The sequence below is a fragment of the Dasypus novemcinctus genome, chromosome 2 (genome assembly GCF_030445035.2).
Source record: "Dasypus novemcinctus isolate mDasNov1 chromosome 2, mDasNov1.1.hap2, whole genome shotgun sequence".
NCBI lineage: Eukaryota > Metazoa > Chordata > Mammalia > Cingulata > Dasypodidae > Dasypus > Dasypus novemcinctus.
In genome coordinates, this window is record NC_080674.1 from 54,180,198 (window position 1) to 54,203,647 (window position 23,450).

The following is a 23,450-nucleotide window of genomic DNA, read 5'->3' on the forward strand; positions in this document are numbered from 1 at the left end:
ACCTAACTTAGCCATGAGCATTCAGAAAGACTGATGCAACACATACTTTTGAGGTAGTTTTTCCTAAGGAAACAGGAATTTTGAGTGGTAGATGAGCATCAATGAGAAAAGAAAAGGGAATCCAATGATGAAGGACATTAACATCTAAGATCTGTGGAGTTTTACTTTATTGCAGAAGAAAGTTAGAAGAAAGCATTGATTTTTAATATAAATACCATGAAAAACAGACATAATTTTTTTCCTCTCTGTATTGAGTTATAGGGAGAAAGGGGAAAAATAGGGATGATGACAATTAGGAAGCTCTAAGAAATACCGCAGAAGTTGAAGGATACACTTGGTGTGTACACTACTTTGTGGAAAATCAAAACATTATTCTAGAATGCAGAGAAGAGGCAGGTCAGGATACCTGGAAGACTCTTAATGAAATATCTAGATGTAGAAAGCTAATAAGAGTAAGGAGTGAAAGAGGACTCAAAGTCTGCCAGCTTTACACAGAAAGAAGAAATGAATGTGACAATATAAGGAAGGATGTGGAAAGGGATGAGGATTCATAAGAGAACACAATGAATTCTTGTTTGAATATGCATATTTATATTTGGAATTGTCTTACTCTTTTTACCCCAATATAATCTTCTTGATCGAAAGGATCTTTCTTACGTAACATATTTGTTAATGGAAATTTTATTACTAGATGGCACATTCTCATAAAATGCAAGAAACACAGGTATACAGAGGGAAGAATGGCGAGAACAAGATGGCAAGATTTAGAATCATGTAATAGATATACAAGTTAATTTTGTCCAAGGATGCATATAAAAAGGGGAAAGTGCATGAATGTACAAAAAATAAAATATTCTAGCTGTTTTAGTATTCTGAGCTGAAAGTTGCTTTTTTAGACACATTTACAATAATGATCCTTTTGCAACTAACTAATGAACTGACTGCTATTTTAGCTTCTATTCCAAGTTAGTAAACATTTTCAGGAGATAACTAGACATTCAGTGAAAAATTGACTTCCACACCCTCTCATTGTTTCCCTAAGAATAAACTGTAACAGCATTTAGAAGGAGTACATTTGTAAGGAATGGAGAGAAAATAATTTGTATTTCTTATATCATTTTAAAATAAGAATATTCCCATAAGGGAGTTTTCAAACTTTTTACACAATAGGTATGTACACTGCTCTATGTGAAATCAAAATCAGAATTCCAGAATGCTGCCAAGAGGCAGGTCAAGATGTATCTCTCCATATAAAGAGAGTAATATTCAATTAAGCAAAGATTTTATATGGTTTAAATAATGCTCTGCATTCTTTAACAAAGGATTTATCATGAAAAATCAAAGAAGGTATTTGCTACTTCATAGAGCTACCAAAAGAAAAACTGCTCTATTGTCAAGCAGTTTAAATACAATAAAAACTTTAAACCAGAGATTTATTTACAATTATATTTTAACTATTTACAAGTAAATTTTACATTTATTTATATGTTATTTATTTACACCTTGTGCAAAAATGTCAATCCTTCAAAACTTTCTCTGATCCTTTGGAGGTAAAAGAAATAGCACAATTTAGAAAGAATTATCTATAATCAAGAAGGAACTATAAGTAAATGTAGTAGTTAAATATCATAAAAACACATACTAGCACCCTCTTCTAGAAAATGTCTATAGACTAAAAAGTGAGAACTAGATAAACTATTCATGACACACTGAATACTGAATGTATTGTTCAAAACAATCTGAATATTTATAACCCCAAACCCCAAACAAAACATGGTTTAAAAAAGCCAGTAATGTTTATATAAATACAAAAATACCAGCAAATTCTCTTCTCACATTTATATTCTCTTATTTTCAAATATAACACCAATTTATAACAAAATTAATCACAACTGCATGACAATTGAGAAATGGCCTAATCGCAAATTTTACCTTCAAGGTAGATATCCTAATTTAGGAGTTGGATTTTCCCAGACTACAATTAATGAACCATGAAACAAATACAGTCATTTGACTTTATAATTTTCCTCCAAAAATCTATGTTTCACAGTTTTCATATTTTTCAATTAATATTTGCTTTAATATAAAATATTTCAACAAATATTATCACAGTATTCTGAAGTACTATTTCTAAAAGTTAAATACTTTTATATTGGGGATGTGGACAAATATTACATCAGATGACACCGCTGAAAAGACTACTTCTTCCATGTAACAAAATATGTCAATTTTATAAGACATGGTAATACCCAATAAAACAAAAATAAGATTTTAAAAAGCTAGGGAGTAAAAGAATCACAATCAGCAACCGTGTAAAGGGAAAATAGGATTACATTTATTGGCTACTATATTAACTTAACTTCTCATAAAATCTTCCCGATCTATTAAATAACTTCAGAACTGAAGTATGCTCTCCTATGGGAGTTGTAAAACAAATTAGATACAATTACAATTCAATACAAATGAAAAACCCAACCTTTTACACTTAAGAGTTCTCATTTTAGAGCTTTAACATTTAAATTAGACCAGAATTTTCCCTAATGAATCATGTGGATCACTTGACATAATTAAAGATTTTACGGTATGTTTTCTATAGAGAAAAATACTTGATTTGAATAAATTTTGGAAAACTGTGGTAACTACACCTCCCCAAAGTGAATACAACAAACATCTGTTGCAAGAATTGCTTGGCTTCAGACAGTATGCCAAGGGTGTTCTTTTTTTTTCTAATTTTTTTAGAAATGCTTGTTTGTTTTAAAAAAATACAAGTTTTCACTATCAATTCTCAAGACCAAAACTCTTAAAATTCTTGTGAATTAAACACAGTCATTACCAGGTATATTACAGAAAGGGAAACTATGCAATGTGCAAGATTCCACTTGCATTCTGAAAGGGCAACAAAACAACTGGGCATGTTGTCCTCTGTGGGTTACACAGTAATTTTAAATATTGTCTTCCTTTCTTAACTTAGTGGTCTATACAAACATCAACATTCAGAGCAGAGAAGTAGAACAAACAACTCACTGATGATTTTCATCTTCTTTTGGAATCCCAATGAAAATTTAACTTTGTCCTTTGGATTTCACCAGCTTCTAAAGTCAACAACATCCTAATAGCCTCATTAAATGACAAGTGAGTAATTGAAGTTTTATACCAATGACAGGATAAATAAGCACACAATTTTTGCATAATGTGTTAGGTACAGAATGTAACTATTTCATTGTGGGAAGAGTAAGAACCAATAAGCCTTTATGACTCATTGCCTTTTCTTAACTGCATCAAATAATTGCTTTTTTGGTAAACTAAACACATTTCCCTTGATTCTGAAAAAATAGAATTTTGCCAAAAATTTACCAGTATTTCACAGAGCAAAATGTCATCTTTTTAGCATTTTGAAATTCTACAAAGAGCATACTGATTAGCAGGTGTGAATGAATAAGATACATTTAATGTATCTTAATACATTAAAGTCCTTTAATACTTTAATGACAATGAAATGATAATTTTTAAATGTCCATTCTTACACATAGTTCAAGTAATATGTGACTTTGCTCACTTTTCAATCTTCTGCCTCTTGTCTACGAGGTTACTGTTTATCTAAAAACTTCAAGGTTCAGTTTCACATCTCCATTTTTATCTAATAAATCAAATATTGATTTAATTCTTAAGATATTACTGAGGATATATTAACAAGACATTATATATAACCCATTCTCCAGAGAAACCTCTTTGTTGTCAAGAAAAGAGATAAATAGAAAGCTTCTTTTCCTTTTTCTGCCAAACCTAAATTAAGTGTGAGCACTTCATTAGGTTTCCACAAACTTCAGGGAGACCTGTATTACAATTTGCCTATATTTCCCATTTAAGAGTCTAAACTGTTAACATGCACCTGTTTGGTATGCGTTTATATAATCATAGGAAAAACACTTTACTTAAAACAGTCCTCAAACTGGTATTTGCAAATTCCATTACCAGCAAAAAAATATGATGAACATTCACTTACACTTGATACAATTGAAAAGCAAAGTCACATATGCTCCTGTATATAAATGTTTAGAATCATTTTCAAACCGTACCTGTGACCACTCTACATTTACAACCTCTGCTTACTAAAAGATGAATCCCAATAAAAAGAGAGAAAAAAAGGGGTATCTGTCCTTTTCCTATAAGAAATAGCCAGCAAATACACATAGGACAAACTCAAGCAATTAATTGCTAAAGCTTCCGTCTTAATTCAGCGTTACAGTCTTTACTTCCTTCTGAGAATTACTGTGAGTCATATGTTGGGTTTAAAGAACACATTAGTTTCAACCATATGATGCCTAAGGAAAACAGATAGTTTCTTAAATTTAAAAGACAAAAACAAACAAAAACAAAGAAAAACCCTCTTTTCAGATATTGCATATAACTCAAATGAAGTGATTTAAGTTATAATGTCACTTGTATATTTTGCACAATGAACACCAAGAATAATAATGCATTTCAATAAAGCATTTTACAATCATAAACTAATGTATTACTCATAACTACCCATGATTACATTTTTATTAAATTCATTCTATAAACAGAAAAACTGATGCTGGGAAATTAAAAGATTCACCTAAGGTTTTAAGAACAGGTCAGTATGGCATTACAATTACAGTGCTCAAGATTTGCACATCAATACTTCTCTGACTATTTTTATTGCTATTTTTAGCTTAATCTCTTAATATCTATAAGGCAGTTTTCAAAATCTATAAGGGAAATAGGTGCTAAGTACTTAATGCTGAATGAGACAAAGATAGACACGAGCTCTGTCTGTTTAATAAGGTGCCCTTGTCTTTCTTTACTATTTTTGTAAAACTTAAATAAAAAATTTCTACATATGGTACCTCTTCAATTTAGTACTTTAAACTTCAAAGTAAAGCATCCAAATTAATCCCACTCACCTATAATAATATATTGCATTATTCTCATTTTACAAGTGAGAAGCCAGGCACAAGAACAAAGTTATTTGCCCATGGGTCATACACTAAGTGTGGGGGAGGTTTGGCATTAGAATATGTTACATCCTTGGCAAAGGGCAATGTAGTTCCTATTAATCATCTTATTCCAAAGTCATTTTGAGGGAGCACACACTTTTCTAAAAAATACATCCTGAAATTTACAGGTATAAGGAATACATCAAAAGTTTTGATTTCTCTGTACTTAACGTTATAATTCACTATAATTCAAGTTTTAAAGCTACTCATATATCTTACTTTAATATTTTGATTCAGAAGCTCTGCTGAATGGCACTGATAATTTGCCCAGAATTAGTTTCATGCTTTCACAGGAACAATACAGGCTAAGAAAAATTAAATCAAGAGGATAAAGAATGGGTCCATATTAAAATATATTTGGAGGCAAAAAAGTTGCAAGAAAAGACATCAATTTTCAACCTGATGATTGCAAAATGGGACCTACTGCTTCCTGTCAACAGTGAGCATTTAAGAAAGAAAAGAACATATTAGAGCACAAATGATGCATGGGAACATTCATGATGCATTCCTTGAAAAGCTGGAGAAGAGAACGAACTACTTTGGAGGTTTAAATAAAATGTTAAATAAACAGGACTTTAGCCCTTCAAAATACATGAGAAAAATGTTCAGTTCTATCTTCTAACTTTTGCTAAGCAGATAAAAGACAATCTATGATCTCCGAGTGGAATTAGATATGAAAACAATTTCTTTTATATGGGTATAAGCTTCCTATTTTCTAAGAAAACTAGGGTTTCACACTGAAAACTGCATATATACCACAGTATATCTGATTTTATGCATCTTTCCGGATTCCAATGTGGCAGCAAAAGTCTGACACAGGTAGACAGGGAGTTGTCACATTAATAAGACATACCTCTTGTACTGAACGAGCGGCTGGCTTGTCTTGATGATTGGCCAATATTAAAAAGGGTAAAGTGCATAACTGTGGGTGCTGAAGAGCTGAGTGCAGTTCATTTCTAGCAGTTTCTAAATCATCTTCTGAAGAGGCACTGTCTAATACAAATATTACCCCTTGAGATCCTTGGTAGTAGCGGCTCCAGTATTTCCGGATATTATCAGCCCCTGTCAAAAAAAACACACAAACACACACAAATTCCCTTTTTAAAAATAGCTTTCAGCAACAGTAAAACATTCCCAATGATAATTCCTACTGGAAACGATGAAGCTTTAAAAAATTAAGGGCTAATCTCTGTGTTACAGAGTCAAACAGGAATTCAGAAAAGGCAGAGATCAAGGTGGATGAGAACAGAGCCAATGGGGGGATATGAAGGAGAACGCAAAGTTTTGAAAGTCATTCTTCATGACTTTCTTATCAAAACATGTGAGAAAGAACCAGAATAAGTACTTTTTAGATGTAAACTCAACGTTCATCAAGGGTGTTTCGATACCTTTAGCATTAACTTGGTGATTATTTCTAATAGAACTGCTTACTGATCAGAACGGTCTTGCTTAATTTCATCTAGAATGTTAAAACTATTAGCACAATACTTTATGTGTCAAAGTGCCGAAATATGTAAAGGGTTAAAACCTTGGCCTTTGGTATATTTGTTTAAACCTATTAGGGTTTACAATCCATGGGGATGAATAAAAGGTAATAAACATGTTCTCAATGAGACTATATGTTTATAAGAAAGACTGAGACTCTCATCTTATTCCTCTTTGTATTTCCAATATCTAGCACACTATATAATTCAAAATTTAATGCTGTTTTTTTTTTTTAAGACTAGAAAGGAACTTTAGGGAGAAAGGAAACTCGGGCTGAGAGAGGTAAAGTGACCGATATCTAGTCATGTGTCTAGTAAATCACAAAAATGGGATATGCACCTGAGTTAGTAAATAACCTCTTAGGAGAGACATAGGCATTTCTTACTACCTCATGACAACCACTGCTTAACTCTGATTCATTAATAGCATGGGCAATACATGAGCTTAGGGGACAGAGGGTTGGGGGTGGAGAGTACAGTCGGTTATATAGAAAAATTAAACTATCAAGGAATTTCACCAATTTACTGAACTTGATCAACTCTTAACCAGTTAACAAGTACATTTTAGTCATTTACTGAATACCTAGCTCCTAGTTTGATAAATCGTGCCAAATGTTAGGGATAAAAAGAGTAGAGAATGAACTGGTGCTCACTGACTGGCAACAGCTAATTTTGTGCAACTCTTCCCAATCCTGTATTCAGTCATATATTATTGGAAGCTTGAAAATGGACACAAAGGGAGTATTTTATCATGGAAATCAGCAAATGCTACAAATCAGGGATTTTCCTCCCCCCAGAGAGCCAACATACCACTGCGTGATAATGAGATGCTTATTTTCTTCTCGGAGAAATGGAAAAGAAAACCAAAGATTATAAAACACTGTAATAAGTGTTGAGATAAAGGAACACATTTGGTACACTGGGAGCAATAGATGAGACATCTAATCCAGAGTAGGCCATGTCTCTTAAAATAATAAGATGAATAATCAACCAACCAGGATTCATTAAACACTTCCTATCTTCCAAGCACAGTGAATAGCTCATATAATTATCACAAAGTCCCTAATTAGTAACTATAATTCAGGCTTTGAAACTAGTTTTCAGAGCCCAAAATCTGGGATATTCTCCACTATACTATACTGAAATAACCCAGTAGGTATGAGGGGTCAAGAGCATTTGAGACTGAGTAGCCTTAAATTATATATAAAGACATGGGGTGTGAGTGGGTATATCATTCAGGGTCCAGTCAAGAAAACAAAGCAAAATAGAAGGGAAATGTAAACCAGAGAGTATTTAATATAGGGAATTCATTGTATAGGAGATGGTAAAATTTAATAAACAACAACAGAGGTACTGGGATTAACAACATCTTAAGTCAAGTTCCCTAGAAGCAGAACCTGAAATGGGATTTCTTGTGCACCTGCTTTATAGAGGGAGTGCCATCAGCAGATACCAGGAGTGAAAGAAGCAAGATAGGATGGTGAAGAAGCTAAACAAAGATGTGGTTTCAGTAATGTAGCCTCAGGTTGATCACACAGGGAACTCTAGAGCACAGACTGAACTATAGAGATTGTCCAGTCCAGAGGTAAGGGGTCTGGGCTGTTACACCGCTGCAGAGTTATTGGCTATAAACCACCCATGGGGAAAAGGAGGGGGTAATTTTGTGAACTCATAATCTCCCAAACATATTTTGTTGAGGCAGTTCCAAGCAGCCAAGGGCAGGTGTCTGAAGAAGAGTACAGGTGTGAGTCATTAGTAGCCCACACCCACAGCAGCTGGGAGATGGGTACCCTGGTCCTGGAAAGGAGACCTGCTACCCACAACATCCAGATAGTATCCATATGATGGAGAACCACCCATAGCTGAAGAGAGAAAAGTGACGCAGTGTTATCCAGTGGTAAATGTTTAAAATAACGACAAAAATATGGTGTGCATATGTATTTGTACATATGTTTATTATAAATTTTTACTAATGTAAAGGATATGTAGCAAATGCTTTTCATGTAAGTATACAATATTCTTCACTATAAATTCAACAGAGCCAATTAATGTTCACAGAATACTTCTGTTGATTTTTGCCAAGCTTTTGTATCCACAGCTGACTGGTTGCATTTGAACAATGAGTGTAGTTGATACAAATGTTGACTGCTCTCAGTGTTTTGCATGTATTAACTCATTTACCCATGACAGTCTCTTGAGCTAGGTAGTTATTGCTTTCATTTTATCATTATGGAAACAAAAACACTAAAAGATTAGGTAACTTGCCCCAGGATACACACCTAAAAGTACAATAAGGTCTAATGTGAATGAAATAGAGGAATCTTTGACTAGAGAGATGATGAAGTTAGATAAGGAACTCTCCTACCACATAGGCTAGGAGGGGAAAAAATGGAATCTGTTAGAATAAAAAGTACCTAAGTACCTATACATATTAACGCCCAGATTTGGAATATGTCCAAGAACATATCTCAACCAACTAATTCAATGAATCGCTATTAAGTATCTATTCTATACTAGTCATTAAGCTAGCTCCTATAAGGGAAAGCCGTTATTTCTCTTATTTCAGATACTCAAATCCTGTAGAATAATACTGATTACATTAAAGTGTGACTATATCAGAGAACATAGTATTAAGAAGATGCCCAGAGCCAAGTATAAAGAGAAGAAAATTGGTTGTTTTTTTAAAGAAGACTTGTCTATTGGAAACACATCAAAAGTCCAACTCATGCAGTCATCTCTTTCAATGAGCAACTCTATTTTCCTTTGCCATATTTAGAAACAAAAAATGTATCTGGAAATACTGAGATAAATTTACAGTAAGTCCAATGACTGTTGGTAGATGAAACAAACTCAAAGAGAAATGCTATAAATTTTTAAAATATCCTTTACATGATAATATATGAATAATACATTATAATTAATAATGGAAAAAGCCTTTTCTTTAATCTCCCACTACAGTCTTCTGCCCAATTTTTAGCATTTCTAGGTTTCATCACAAACACTGAGCTTAGAATTCTAAATCCTTGTTTAGCTTCCTGTACAATGGCTTTACTCAGCAGCAGCCTAAACTGAGATTAGGACAAAGGAAACGAGCAATGGGATGAAGGATGGTATACAGTTGTTCAGTTCGGCCTAGTGGACAAATAATTTAGTCACCACATTTAAATAAGAAATGGGTATATCATTAACCTACCTGCTAGGTGCTTTAAAAGTGAGTGAAATGGGAAGATTTCAGATACCTGTTTAATGCCCACATATCAACATTCATAACCCACAGACCAAACCCGAAGGCAGTAACAAACACAGACCACATCTATCTAGCAGCAGTGTGTCCTTTTATCCTAATGATAGAAAATTGTGTTTAGTGAAAACTAACAACACAACTGTTAAATAAAATTAACACCAAATTCTAACCTGGTCTATATTTTGCGCATTTAGATTAAAAAACAAAGGGGTGTTCTTACTAGTAGAGGGATTGAGCGGAAGATGTTGCCAGATGTCCTAATTATCAAAAATCAGATACTGCCTTAATAAAAGTTAGTAAGGAACCCCTGGGGATGTAAAAATTAATTCTAAGAGGCAATCGACCAAGAGTTCTATTCAAGATGCTACAATAACAGTAGAGAGAGAAGACAGGAATATAGTACATCCTCATTGTGTAGGTTCATTTCTGTGGCACATAATGGATTTCAAAAACATTCCCTCATTCTTTCACGTAAATTTACTGAGTACCTAGAACAATCCAACATGCAACGGTAAACAAAACACAAAAATTTCTGGCTTCAAAGTGTTCACATTCCTTATCAACAGAGCCAGCCTAGTAACATATAGTTTAAAAATGCCAGGTACACATTTTCCCAATCTCTCTCTTGCAGCATGGATATATGACCCAGTTCTGCCAAAAGGAACTAACCAAGGATCTCTGTAAATTTCTAGAAAAGATTTTTGCTCCTCCCTAAACGAAGAGATGCACAAAGGAATGCACTAAGGAAGCCAGAAAGACACTGGGATACTTCTGTTGTTAAATAACTTTATTTCAAATACAAAGGAAAAAAAATAACAAAAAGGCAGCCCAACAACTTATGGAAACATTACTCCTAAAAAGTTCTGACCAGGTACTTTTATTTCATGTATTTCTAACTACTAACTCAATTGTTCCTCAACTGATATACAGATGAATACAGATTAGTTCAATGACATAGGCAAGGTCTCCTTATTAATGGAAAAACAAAAAACAAAAACAAGAAACAATGGTTAAACATATTTATATCTCAAAAAATCAAATTCCATATTCTTTTCTTGACCTTTAGCATTATATAGTACAAACTTTGCTTTTGCTACAAAACCATTGCTGCTGTTAACTATAGTTCATAAATTACATTAGATATATTTTCCCATGTGTCACCACATTCTTAACACCTTGTAGTAGAACATTCCCGTATTTATATTATTAACCACAATCCTCATCTACTGCCAAAATTATTGTTATACTTTCCCTATATTACCCTCAGCTGTCCTCCAACATTAATCTCCCTAAACTACTCATTTCAGCCACAATCACATAACATAAATCAATAGTGTTTGAAACTGAGAAGAGAGCAGAGCAGCGGAGCCTGAGAGAGGAACCCTGGAGTGGAAGGCTGAATTCTGGGCAGAGATTGACGGCCATTTTGCTTCACCACGTGGCAACACAGAAGGATCAACAGTAGCTGACTTTGGGGTGAAGCATCTCTGATGGTGCCTTAGTTTGGAGTTTTCACGGCCTTGGAACTATAAATATTTACCCCAAATAAATACCCTTTATAAAAGTCAACACATTTACGGTATTTTGCATTGGCATCCCTTTGGCAAACTAAAACAATCAGCAAATAGTGCAAGTTTTACTTCTTCCTTTCCTATGTGGGTGCCTTTTTATTTATCTAGCCAAATTGCTCCAGCTAGAACTTTTAGCACAATATTGAAAAACAGTGGTGGCAGCGGGCATCCTTATCTTGTTCCTGATATCAGTGGGAAAGTTTTCATTGAAAGTACTTTCATTTTAAGTACAATGTTAGTTCTAAGTTTTTCATATATGCACTTTATCCTATTGAGAAAGATCCCTTCTATTACTATCACTCAGAATGTTGTATTTTGTCCAATGCCTTTTCCACATTAAATCAAGTGATTTTTCTTCAATTTATTAACGTGGTACATTACACTGGTTGATTTTATGTTGAACCACCCTTGCATACCTGGTGTAAAGCCAGGTGATTGTGGTATATAATTTTTTTTGATGGTTAGCAAGTATTTTATTGAGAATTTTTGCATCCATATTCATTAAAGAAATCAGCCTGTAATTTTCTTTTTAAAAAATATCTTTATTTGACTTTGGATTAGGGTGATGTTAGCTTCACAGAATGAGTTTGGTAGCATTCCTTCTTGTTCAATTTTTTGGAAGCGTTTGAGCATTTGAGCAAGATTCGTATTAGATCATCTTTGAATCACTGGTAGAATTCATCTATGATGCCATCTGGTCCTGGGCTTTTCATTTTGGGTGGCTTTTTTTGTTTTGTTTTAGGTACCAAGGGCCAGAGACCGAACCCAGGAGCTTGTATGTGGGAAGCTGGTGCCCAATGAACCAGTACATTTTTGCAACGGCTTCCCTGAGTTGGTTTTTTCATTTGTTTCACTTCTTGTTTGTTGTTCTTTTTCCAGAAAGCACCAGGAACCAAATCCAGGACCTCCTATGTGGAAGGCGGATGCTCAACCATTTGAGCTACATCTGTTCTCCTTGGGGAGGGTTTTTGATGACTGTTTCAATTTCTTTACTTGAGATTTGTTTGTTGGGGTCTTCTATGTCTTCTCAAGTCAGTGTGGTTGGTTTGTGTTTCCAGAAAGTTGTCCATTTCATCAATATTGTCTTCTATGTCTTCTAGTTTGTTGGCATATAGTTGTTCATAGTATCCTCTTATGACCTCTTTTATTTCTACTGGGACACTGGTGATGTTACCAGTCTCATTCTGATTTTACTTATTTGTATCTTCTTTCTTTTTTTCTTTGTTAATCTAGCTAAGGGTTTAACAATTTTATTGGTCTTCTTGAAGAACTTTTAGTTCTATTGGTTTTCTCTATTGTCTCTTAATTCTCCATTTCATCTGTTTCTGCTCTAATCTTTCTTTCCTTCTGCTTGCTTTGGGAATGGTTTGCTGTTCTTTTCCTATTTCCTCCAGGTGTGCAGTTAGGTCTTTGATTTTAGTTCTTTTTTCTTTTTTAATATATACATTGAGGGCTATAAATTTCCCTCTCAGCACTGACTTTGCTGTATCCCATAAGTTTTGATATGTTGTGTTCTCATTTTCTTTGTCTTCAGGCATTTACTGACTTCTCTTGCAATTTCTTCTTTGACCCACTGATTATTTAAGAACATATTGTTTAATCTCTGTATATTTATCTTCATTTCCAACTTTATTCCATCATGATCAGAAAAAATGTTTTGTATAATTTCAATGTTTTAAAATTTATTGAGAACGGAAGAGTTGGCCCAGTGGTTAGGGCGTCCGTCTACCACTTGGGAGGTCCGCGGTTCAAACCCCGGGCCTCCTTGACCCGTGTGGAGCTGGCCCATGCGCACTGCTGATATGCGCAAGGAGTGCCATGCCATGCAGGGGTATCCCCCGCGCAAGGAGTGTGCCACGTAAGGAGAGCCGCCCAGAGCGAAAGAAAGTGCAGCCTGCCCAGGAATGGTGCCACACACAGAGAGAGCTGACACAACAAGATGACGCAACAAAAAGAAACAACAGATTCCCGTGCCGCTGACAAAAACAGAAGCGGACAAAGAAGATGCAGCAAAAATAGACAGAGAGAGCAGATAACCGGGGTGGGGGTGGGGTGTGAAGGGAAGATAAATAAATAAATAAATATTTTTTTAAAAAAAATTTATTGAGGTCTGACTTACGTTCAGTGTTTGGTTATCCCGGAGAAAAATCCATGAACACTTGAAAAGCATGTATATCCTGCTCTTCTGGGACATAACACTATAAATGTCTAATTGGTATAGTTCATCAATCATATTATTCAAGCTCTTAGTGTCCTTATTTATCCTCGTCCAGATGTTCTATCTAATGCTAAGAATGGAGTGTTGAAGTCTCCAACTACTATTGTAGAGATGACAGAAAGACACTGGGATCTTTACAATGCTAGGTAGCCAATCCAACCATGTACATTATATTAAGGAGTCCTTATTGTATGAGCACAGTAAACTCCAGTTTTGGAGCACTTGAATTGTAAATGTGTCTTTAAACCCTGGTGAAGGGTGCAGTCTGGGAACAAAGGTTATCTCACCTCACCAGTGTTACTTTAGAAGGTATGAGTTCCAAAATGAGGAGAATACGTTCCAAGAGGAAACAGAAAGTGAGGAGAAAGAGAAGAGAAAAGAGAGAGAAATAATTTTAAACTCTTTTTTACTCCTCCCATCTATGGAACATTTCTGATTAGTGGTTTCTTTGATTCTTTTCATCTTCTATAAAACAGACTCAATCTTATTTTATAAAACTAGAAACAGGAAGATCTAGGACATACATATATAAGTGTGGACTCCCTTCCCCCATAGAAAAAGCTAAAATACATTAAAGTAAATTAATCCCTCCCTAGCTGGGCAATACAAAGTAAAAACAAAACAAAAATATTAAAGACGACTAAAAGTCAAGTTATCTGAGGGAGGTATATGCCCTCGTTTCCTTTTTAAGGGGTCAAAGAACCATTTTGTCCTAAATAATGAAGAAGAAAAAAATGGGGACTGGTTAGTTCTCTATGAAAAACAAAAATCTGTTCTGGGTGGCTGAAGAACCACTACTGGAACAATGGATAAAGTGTTGAGCTAGAGGAGACCAAAGTTCCCAGACTCATGGTGAGATCTACTGTGATTACCCACATAAGAAACAAAATAAAATATATTCATCACCTATCACACCTAACCGAACCTACACACATTATCTCATTTTACACTTTATTCTTTACTATCCTCATTTAATGGATTGAGACATAGGGATGGAGAAGTTAAAGCACTTTGCTCCAAGCCTACAGCTAGTAAGTGACATCTAGGATTCAAACCACTGACTGATTCCAAAAGACCATGTGTTCTTTTCCACTACACGGAGCTGCTCCCCAGAGTGTGTAAGAGGTTCCAACAGGACGGGAACAGACCATGTGATCTACTTAATGAATGTGTACCCTTAAGGCATATACTACCCATGGGCTTTAAAGAATGGTTAAGACTGATACTGGGGAGAAAAGGAGGAAAGGCATTCCAGTGGGACAGGGGGAAAGACACCCAAGCAGAGTAGGCTCCAGCAGCTAGAAAGCCTCCAGGCAAAGAATCCAAGGTACCCACACTTCCACATTAAGTTGGTGCTCATGGAAATGAGGCTACAGGCAGGACACCAAAAAGGTCTCCTTCAGCTAACCAAAGAATATCATGTAAGTGTTAAGTTGGACTCTTTGACAGGGTGTTGGAGACAGATCCTCGGCTCAGTAGCAGAAAGCATAGAAAGTACAGTCATAACGTGGAAGAAGAACCAAGACTTTGTTTATGCAATATTCACATACTTAAGGGCAGGAGATAGAATATAGAATACTGATATTAAATAGCTGTCCTCAGAGGACTCTTTGAGACCTTTCAGGAAGTCCAAGAGAGCAAAACCATTTTCACAATTGTACTAAGACATTATGTGCCCTTTACACTGTGTTAATATTTTCAATGATCCTGCAAAAGTGATTGTGAATAAAATTGCTGGCACCTTAGCATGAACAGAAGTACTGGCACCCTGTATTCTTGACTGCCTCCTACTTGCAGGGGAAAAAAAGTTTGTTTTACCTACAAATGCCCTTAATAAAGCAGTAAAATTTATTAGATTTATTAAATTGACTCTTGAACACATCTTTTTTTGTTGTTTTTTAGGAGGTACCAGGGACTGAACCCAGGATGTCATACAAGAGAAGCAGGTGCTCATAGGCACTCAACCCCTGAGTTACACCGGGTCCCTAGAACACATCTTTCTTATATTCAGTGTGATGAAACGAGAAGTATGCAAAAGGCATTTCCACTACATACTGAAGTACATGGTTGAGGAAAAGCACTTATGTGACAGAATTGTGAGTTTAACTGGCCCCCCCTCCATGGAACCTACATTTTTACTCGAAATTTCAACTCACAAACCATATTATTCAGATTTTTTAAAAACAGGAATGTGTAAACCTGTCACTTCAAGGAAAACAACTGATAGTATTTGCTGCCAATGGAAAAATTTGCTTGAAAGCATATTTAAAATTTTGGAAAACTTGTATCTCAATGAGACTGGTAGTGCTAGTAATACACCCTGTGCATAAATTCAAACCTATTTTATATCCAAATATGCCTAGAAAACCAATTGAGAAGTATAAGCTCTATAGGCTTTGGATATTCAGGAAAGATGCTACTAGTAACAGATATTTATAATGAAACATATCAACTTTTGAAAGATCTGCATACCTCAATGAACAAATCTTTTCCAAATGCTTGATGTTACAAAACCAAGCTTGAGTAAAAGATCCATTCAAAGGACAAGACAGACCAAAGAATGTTAATATAACTAAGTGATTAATAATCACTATGTTATAATTATGAAAAGTAGTTGAGTAAAGCAGACTTGGCCCAACGGATAGGGTGTCCGCCTACCACATGGGAGGTCCACGGTTCAAACCCCGGGCCTCCTTGACCTGTGTGGAGCTGGCCCACGCGCAGTGGTGATGCGCGCAAGGAGTGCCCTGCCACGCAGGAGTGTCCCCATGTAGGGGAGACTCACGTACAAGGAGTGTGACCCCGTAGGGAGAGCCGTCCAGCGTGAAAGAAAGTACAGTCTGCCCAAGATTGGTGCTGCACACACGAAGAGCTGACACAACAACAAGATGATGCAATGAAAAAGAAATACAGATTCCCGGTGCCGCTGATAAGGATAAAAGTGGTCACAGAAGAACACACACAGGGAATGGACACAGAGAGGAGACAACTGGGGGGGGGGGGGAGGGGAGAGAAATAAAAAAAAAAAAAGAAAAGTAATTGATATGGTTTCAGATTCCACATTGCAACTGACCTTTAAGAAACCAGGACTTACTGAAGAATTTGGTATAATATCAAAAAAGAATATCAACAGTTATCTGAAAGGGCTATTAAAATACTCTACTCTTCTCCAACTTCATATCAGTGTGAGGCTGGATTTTATTCATATACTTCAACCCAAACAACAAATAACAACAGATCAAATGCAGAAGCGGATATGAGAATCCAGCTTCTTCTAGTAAGAAGACATTATAAAGAGATTTACTCTCACTACTTTTGTTACTGTTTTGGAAACTGTTAATTTTCATAAAAACATTTATTTATAAAAATATGCGATGTGTTTATTATTTTTAAAGGAATTAAAATATTTTTTCAAAACTTCTCCATTTTAATTATAACATAGTGATTATTAATAGATATAAGCCATATAAACAAAAGCTCTTTGGGGGCCTCAATAATTTTTAAGAAGGTAAAGGGGCCTGTGAAGGCATAGGGGTTTTAGAGTTGCAGGTATTCATTTTCTTTAGCATGCAAAAAACCCCACAAAAACACACATTTAAAATCTACTAAAACTCAGGTATAAAATTGGAGTTGTTTTCCAACAGGAATAAAAGTGTTAAAGATTGAAATATTTTTTTCCTTCTCTCATGTTCAAAGATAGTGCAGTCTCAAATTTAAGAAACCATAAAAGATAAAAATTAATCTTCTTGGTCTCATAAACCTGGGATTCTAACCTAATAGTTAAATGCCCAGAAAGATTTTTACAATTGCGCAGCCCAGGAATCTGAATTTTAAATATCCCCCCTCCCCTTGGAAGACTCCAAGGCAGACAGTCCTCAGCAAACATTCTATAAAACAAAGTTCTAAACATTATGCAAGGTTATACACCAAGTATTTTCGACATGTGTATTACTCAAAACACAGTATTACATCATTACCTTCAACGTCAAGACCTTATACCTTCATACCTGATATCTGCGCCTCCTCTACATCCTCATTCTGGTTCACACCTTCATCACCTCCTATCTGGACCACTGGAATGGCCTTCTGATTGGCTTTTCTTGGTCTAATTCAATTAAATTATTAATATTTGTCTAGGAAACTAGCTCAAATTATATCACCATTCTGCTCAAATACATTCAATGCCTATAACTTGAAGTTCCTATAATACTTGATTTAGCATCCTCGTTTCTTCAAGATCTGGCTCCAATCTGTCATTCCAATCTTATTTCTCCATCACTCTCCTTATGTACTCCACAAATGCAACTTTTTTATTTCTTTGACAGGATCCAAGCTTTTCACCTTCCTGTGTTTGGTTTTGTTATTCAAATCCCTACATGCTTCTTTAAGGGCAAGATCAAACTTACTCCACCAAGATGTTTCAGATCTTCCAGAAGCTTTTAGTTGCATTTTCTCTGTTCTACACTAATAACATTTTCTACCCTGTGATATAGTTCTCTGGATGTGTATTTTATCTACCCTATTAGACTGAAAGCCTTATGGGAGTTTTGTGCATTTATGTGGCTCATCTACCTCCATAACTCTGAATGTCTCTAATGTAAAATTTTACATGTTGGTGGGAACTCAATTAATAGCTTATTGGGAAGCGGATATGGTTCAAGTGAAGGGGCCTCTGCCTACCATATGAGAGGGCCCAGATTTGATCCCTGGGGCCTCCAGGTGAAAAAGAAGAGAAAGGGTGCTTGTGCAGCGACTCAGTGCCTGCATGGTGAGCTGATTGCCCATATGAGTGCCCGCACAGTGAGCCGAGTACCCATGCATGTGAATCACACAGCAAGATGATGATGCAACAAAAGAGAGAAACGAAGGGGAGAGTAAAGGTGAAGCACAGCAGAGACCAGGAACTTAGATGGCACAATTGACAGGGAACCTCTTTTCACATCAGAGGCCCCCAGGATCGAATCCCAATGAATCCTTGAGGAGAAAGACGAAAAGAGAAGGCAAAAAGAGAAACAGATACAGAAGATCACACAGTGAATGGACATACGACAGCAAAAAGAACAGGGTGGAGGAGGGGGAGGAGGAGGAGTGGGGAAGAAAAATAAATTTTAAAAAAATTTTAATTAATAGCTTATCAATGAATTAATTAATCTTTTATAAAATAGTTATTCAGATTTCTCAAATGCAGAATGTGGAATTTACCTAACAAAATTTTCTATGATCATAAACAGTGTTTCAGTTAATGATGTTAGTTTATTATATCTGCAGCATGTAATTTTTATCTTTCTAGCACAGAAAACTTCAGCAAGGAATTTTTCACTCAACATCCAGTATAAAAATTTTAAAAAAACAAAACACAATAAACTCATTCCTTGGCCTTTCTTAAGGTTCTGCATTAGTATTTGGAAACTTGCATTCACAATGTAGGATGTGCAAAGCACTACACTAAACATTTTCCTCTTGTATTCATGATCTTTTAACCTGTCCTGCTTGATGGCCAACAGAATCAATAGCCACCTACAATGGAAAGCCCAGAAAGCAAAAGCTGTGGGAAGAGTTCTGGAGAAATGTTCCTTTATGTACTCCTGCAGAAGCAAAGGGCTAGCTCCCAAGAAAACCCACAGAATCCCAAGGTGATCACAATTTGTATAATTCCAAATGTTTATTAAAGCCTCAGATTCCTGAGCTATTGGCATGAAACAAAAAGCAAAGCACTTTTGTAGTGTTCTGGAAAATATGATGGCCAGGTTAGAAAAGCTAGTATGGGAATTTTCTGGCTGAAGTGGAAGATGTTTGTTACATAGCCAAACTGAAATAAGATCTGTTAATATAGTGGAAATGCATTTTAGCAGAGGTTGCCATTTCTTCCCCACCCTGTTTCTTTTATTGTAATCGTTAACTTTGCAACTGTGTGACACAAAATTGACAGAAAGGCAAATGACAGGAACTAAACTGAGATGATAAGAATAAGACAAATTCACAGCCCACAGAAAGGTTCTAAAGCCATCTATTCTTTCATTCTATACAACCATAATGTATAATTAGAGTCATGGATTATAAATCCTGAAAATCAAAAGTATAATATCAAACCTGCTTCTTGCTCTCACTGACATTAGTCCACTGTGATTAGTCTGCTTTCAAAACAAGGTATTACTATATAACCTACTCATGTAATAAAACCTTAAGAGAATTCTGCATGGTCTACAATATTTACTTGATGCCACCCACATCTTACCCTTTCTTCCTTTACTATTCTCTCTGACATTCTTGATGTCATATGCTGGCCACAACTCCTAAAGGGGGATTTCAATTTTCCCGCCTGAACTATTCCCTTTGTTCTATTTGTTGCCACCTTACCAATTACAGAAGTGTAGCCAGGTTCCATGGATAAGTCAATGTACTTTAAACCTTAAATAAATAAGGGCAGATTCCAGTTTAGGAATCCAAAACTTGCAGGATGTTCTAATTTTTTCCACAATTCAGTACAGAACTTTTCTTGTAAACAAGACAATGCACTGTATGTAATTGGATTCTGGTCTAACCCCAATAGGTAGTATGACCATAGAGGGATTAAGAGCATGGGCTCAGAAATCAGACTCACTGGGTTAAAAACTTATCTTTGCTACATGCCATCTGAGTGATCATGGATAAGTAGCTTAATTGCTCTACTTTTCAGTTTCCTTCTCAATAAAATGGAAATAATAATACTTACATTCCCCACAGGTTTCTGAGAATTGTATAAAATAATTCAAATAGTATAGTGCTTGGAGTATGTTAAATGTTCATTAACTGTTAAGTGTTGTTTTTGTTGTTATTTTTACTATTATTACCTGGCCACCATTTATCCCTATAACTTACTGAACTACAGAATTAACCTTAATTCTAAGTTTGTAAGTGAAAGTCTAACAGATGCTAAAAAGAGGAGGCAACGGAAATTAGGTTCCTCTGCAATTTCCAAGAGAAATAAATCAAACATTTACTTGGGTATAATCCTTTTTTTTCTTCCAGTAACTTTCTTCTATCTCCTCTATCTCACTCAGCCTCTAGTATTTCCCAATTTCTTCCTCCCTCATTGTATCTAGGTTTCTTTTCTCCAACACCAAAAACAGAAGTTTCTCGCCTTCAGACAAAAATGCATATTCCTTCAGTACAGCTGTCCTCAGCTAGATGTGAAGAGCAGCAGTATGATTAACAGTCATATATTTTATATGCAAAAAAAAACCCCCAAAACAAACAAAAACAATGCATGTTAATCCAAACTGATCTCTAATACAAACTGACCTCATATGTATGTATATGTATGTTTATATAGCTTTGGGAGTTGATGGTATCCACAAGTCTGACATGTGGCATACATATATATATATAAATCTATTATTATTATTTGATAACCCTTCCTTTTGTTTATGAACCCATGGTTGATCAAATTCAATGTCATGTTTTCAGTGGTACACGGTAGCACTAGGGACAGTTCTGAGAGTTTAAGTTAAGATGGGGGCTGCAATTTGTAAGCACATTCTCTTTTTTCTGTCAAGTACTATTTTTAAATAAAATGCAATTGGATTATAAATAGGAGAAGAGCAAAAACAAAAATAAACCTTTGCACAAAATAGGAACCTTTATTCCAGAAATTACTATAATTGTAACCCAGACTTTCAGCTTCTTCTTCACTTTTACTTATGCATACCAAGTACCTGTCTCTTCAGTTACATTAATCAGATTTGCTAAAGAGCCCCAAGATTCTCCCTATTCGATCCTCCTCTATTACACTGTCTCCAGGTGTTTACAAAGAATCTGGTCCAGAGCAGACATTCAATCAATATTTGATGATTAAGTCAATTAATAAATGAAAGAATTGTATGTGAACTACTTTGTCCTTAGATTTGAGTTACACAGACTCACAGTTTTATTTGTCTAACATAACCCTGTTTTGCTCTCTCCCTTTCTTTTATAATTCTTTTATAAAATATTCTTTCTTCTCACTGAGCTCCTTTCTGAAGCAGCGCAGTCCCTTTTTGTCTGTTCTCAGAAGTAAGCTTTCCCTTGGTGCTTCTAAACGGCCATTATAAAGGGGATGCTAGTGATAGGATTACTCCACTTCAGACAATTCCAAATGAATAGTCTCTATAACTGAAGCTAGACGAATGACTCATTAAAATGATATCTTAAAGTGATCAGAAGTCCCTTTTTACACAATTAATACGTATTAAAACAAGATTACCTCACTATATTATATATACCATTAAACAGATTTCTTCACTCTTTACCATATTACTAAATCTGTCATTGCCAAATTTTGTGTATTTGATGCCATAGGATGTTTCCAATTATCTCAAAAGGCTTGTAGAACTCTCAAAATCAAATTAATTTTAATTATCTTTGAAATATAGGTGTGTATGTGTCATACAGCACTTGAGAACAGAGGGTTACACAAAATAGGGTGTCACAGCATAAAAAGATTAGGAATCAGTACACCAGCCAAGAAGAAGACAAATGAGTTTGAAACATTGCCTGAGGTCAAGCACTTCACTTCCAAATAGAGTTTCCCATGAAGAACACGCTCAAAAGAAAAGAGAGAGACAGCATAATTTAAATGATGTTAAGCCTACTGTCTAAGTTTTATTTAGATTGGGATGGTTCAAGAATCTATCTCCTTGCATGCAGAGAACAGACTACAGAAGAAGAAACATTAGGCATCCACTAGGGTTCCACAATGCTGAATTTTCTTATAGATTTGAATCTAGCTTTTCCGAAAAAATGATCATAGTTTTCATAGATGACTAATGAGGGGCTGTCCTTTTCTAGATAAGTTGAAAACAATTATATGGTAGACATGCAAAAATGTATGCCAATCTGTTGAAGTTTGGCATACTGGCATTAGATCAATGTCTTGTTTAAAAAAAAAAAAAACAACTTATTTTCAACACATTTATCATAGGCTTTTCACTGTTTTGAACAGTTTCTCTTATACCCAAATGGCTAAATGGATTTAAAAAAAAAAAAAAGAGGAAAAACACACTAACCACCCCATTCACATTCTTTGATTTGTATCCTTCAAGATGTAATCTCTTCCTTAATTAGAAAAGGATGGTCTTGCTATAACTAGATCATTTAATTCAATACACAAACACACACAAACGATACACCTTGAAAATCTTAGCAAATAAGCCAATTTAATGTCACAGGTGGTTGTTAATAATATTTAAGGAAGCTGTTTCTGCACCAAAGTAGGAAGTACTAAGAAAGTGAACCATATTTTATATTCGTATAAAGTTAGGGACCACATCTTCTTTTTTTTTATACCTGTCATAACGAGGTTATAGGTATCAATAAATGAGTAAAGTTTTGTTAGTGCAAGTATAAGGTTGTTACAAGGGAAATTACAGAAGGTTTGCAGAAACTTTGCATGGTGAAGGCCACCCCTTAAAGTCTGTGGCAGGCAGTCTCTAAATGGCCTCCAATAAATCACTGCCTACTGGAATTCATGCCTTTTATAACTCCTCTCCCCTTGATTTGTGGGTTAGTAACTTGCTTCTAAACAAAAGAATACGGCAAAGGTGATGGGACATAACTTCCAAGATTAGGTTTTAGATTTTTGTTGTTTTTTTTTTTAAGGTTTATTTATTTATTTCTCCCCACCCCCTCATTGTTGGCACTTGCTGTGTCTATTTGTCTTTCATGTTTCTTTATGAGGTACAGGGTACCAAACCCAGGACCTCCGATGTTAGAGGAAAACACCTACTCACTTGAGGCACCTCTACTCCCCCATGATTAGGTTTTCACACTTTGATGAAGCAAGCCCTGAATGTTGGAAAGGCACAAGTAGGTAGGAGCTGAGGGTAGCCTCTGGCCAAATGCTAGCTAAGAACTGAGGCCATCAATCCAAAAACCCTTGAGAAATTGAAATCTGTT

At 35.4% G+C, this 23,450-nt stretch overlaps 1 protein-coding gene across 4 annotated transcripts in view; it reads right to left on the bottom strand.

Annotated features, from left to right (window-relative positions):
* The window catches only part of ARL15 (ARF like GTPase 15), a 442,869-nt gene that overhangs the window by 215,236 nt on the left and 204,183 nt on the right, over nucleotides 1-23,450 (bottom strand). For all 4 annotated transcript variants that reach the window (XM_071208115.1, XM_058308932.2, XM_071208116.1 and 1 more), the window contains one exon: nucleotides 5,875-6,083. In XM_071208115.1, coding sequence (XP_071064216.1) covers nucleotides 5,875-6,083 — 209 coding nt within the window. The remainder of the gene's footprint in view (nucleotides 1-5,874; nucleotides 6,084-23,450) is intronic.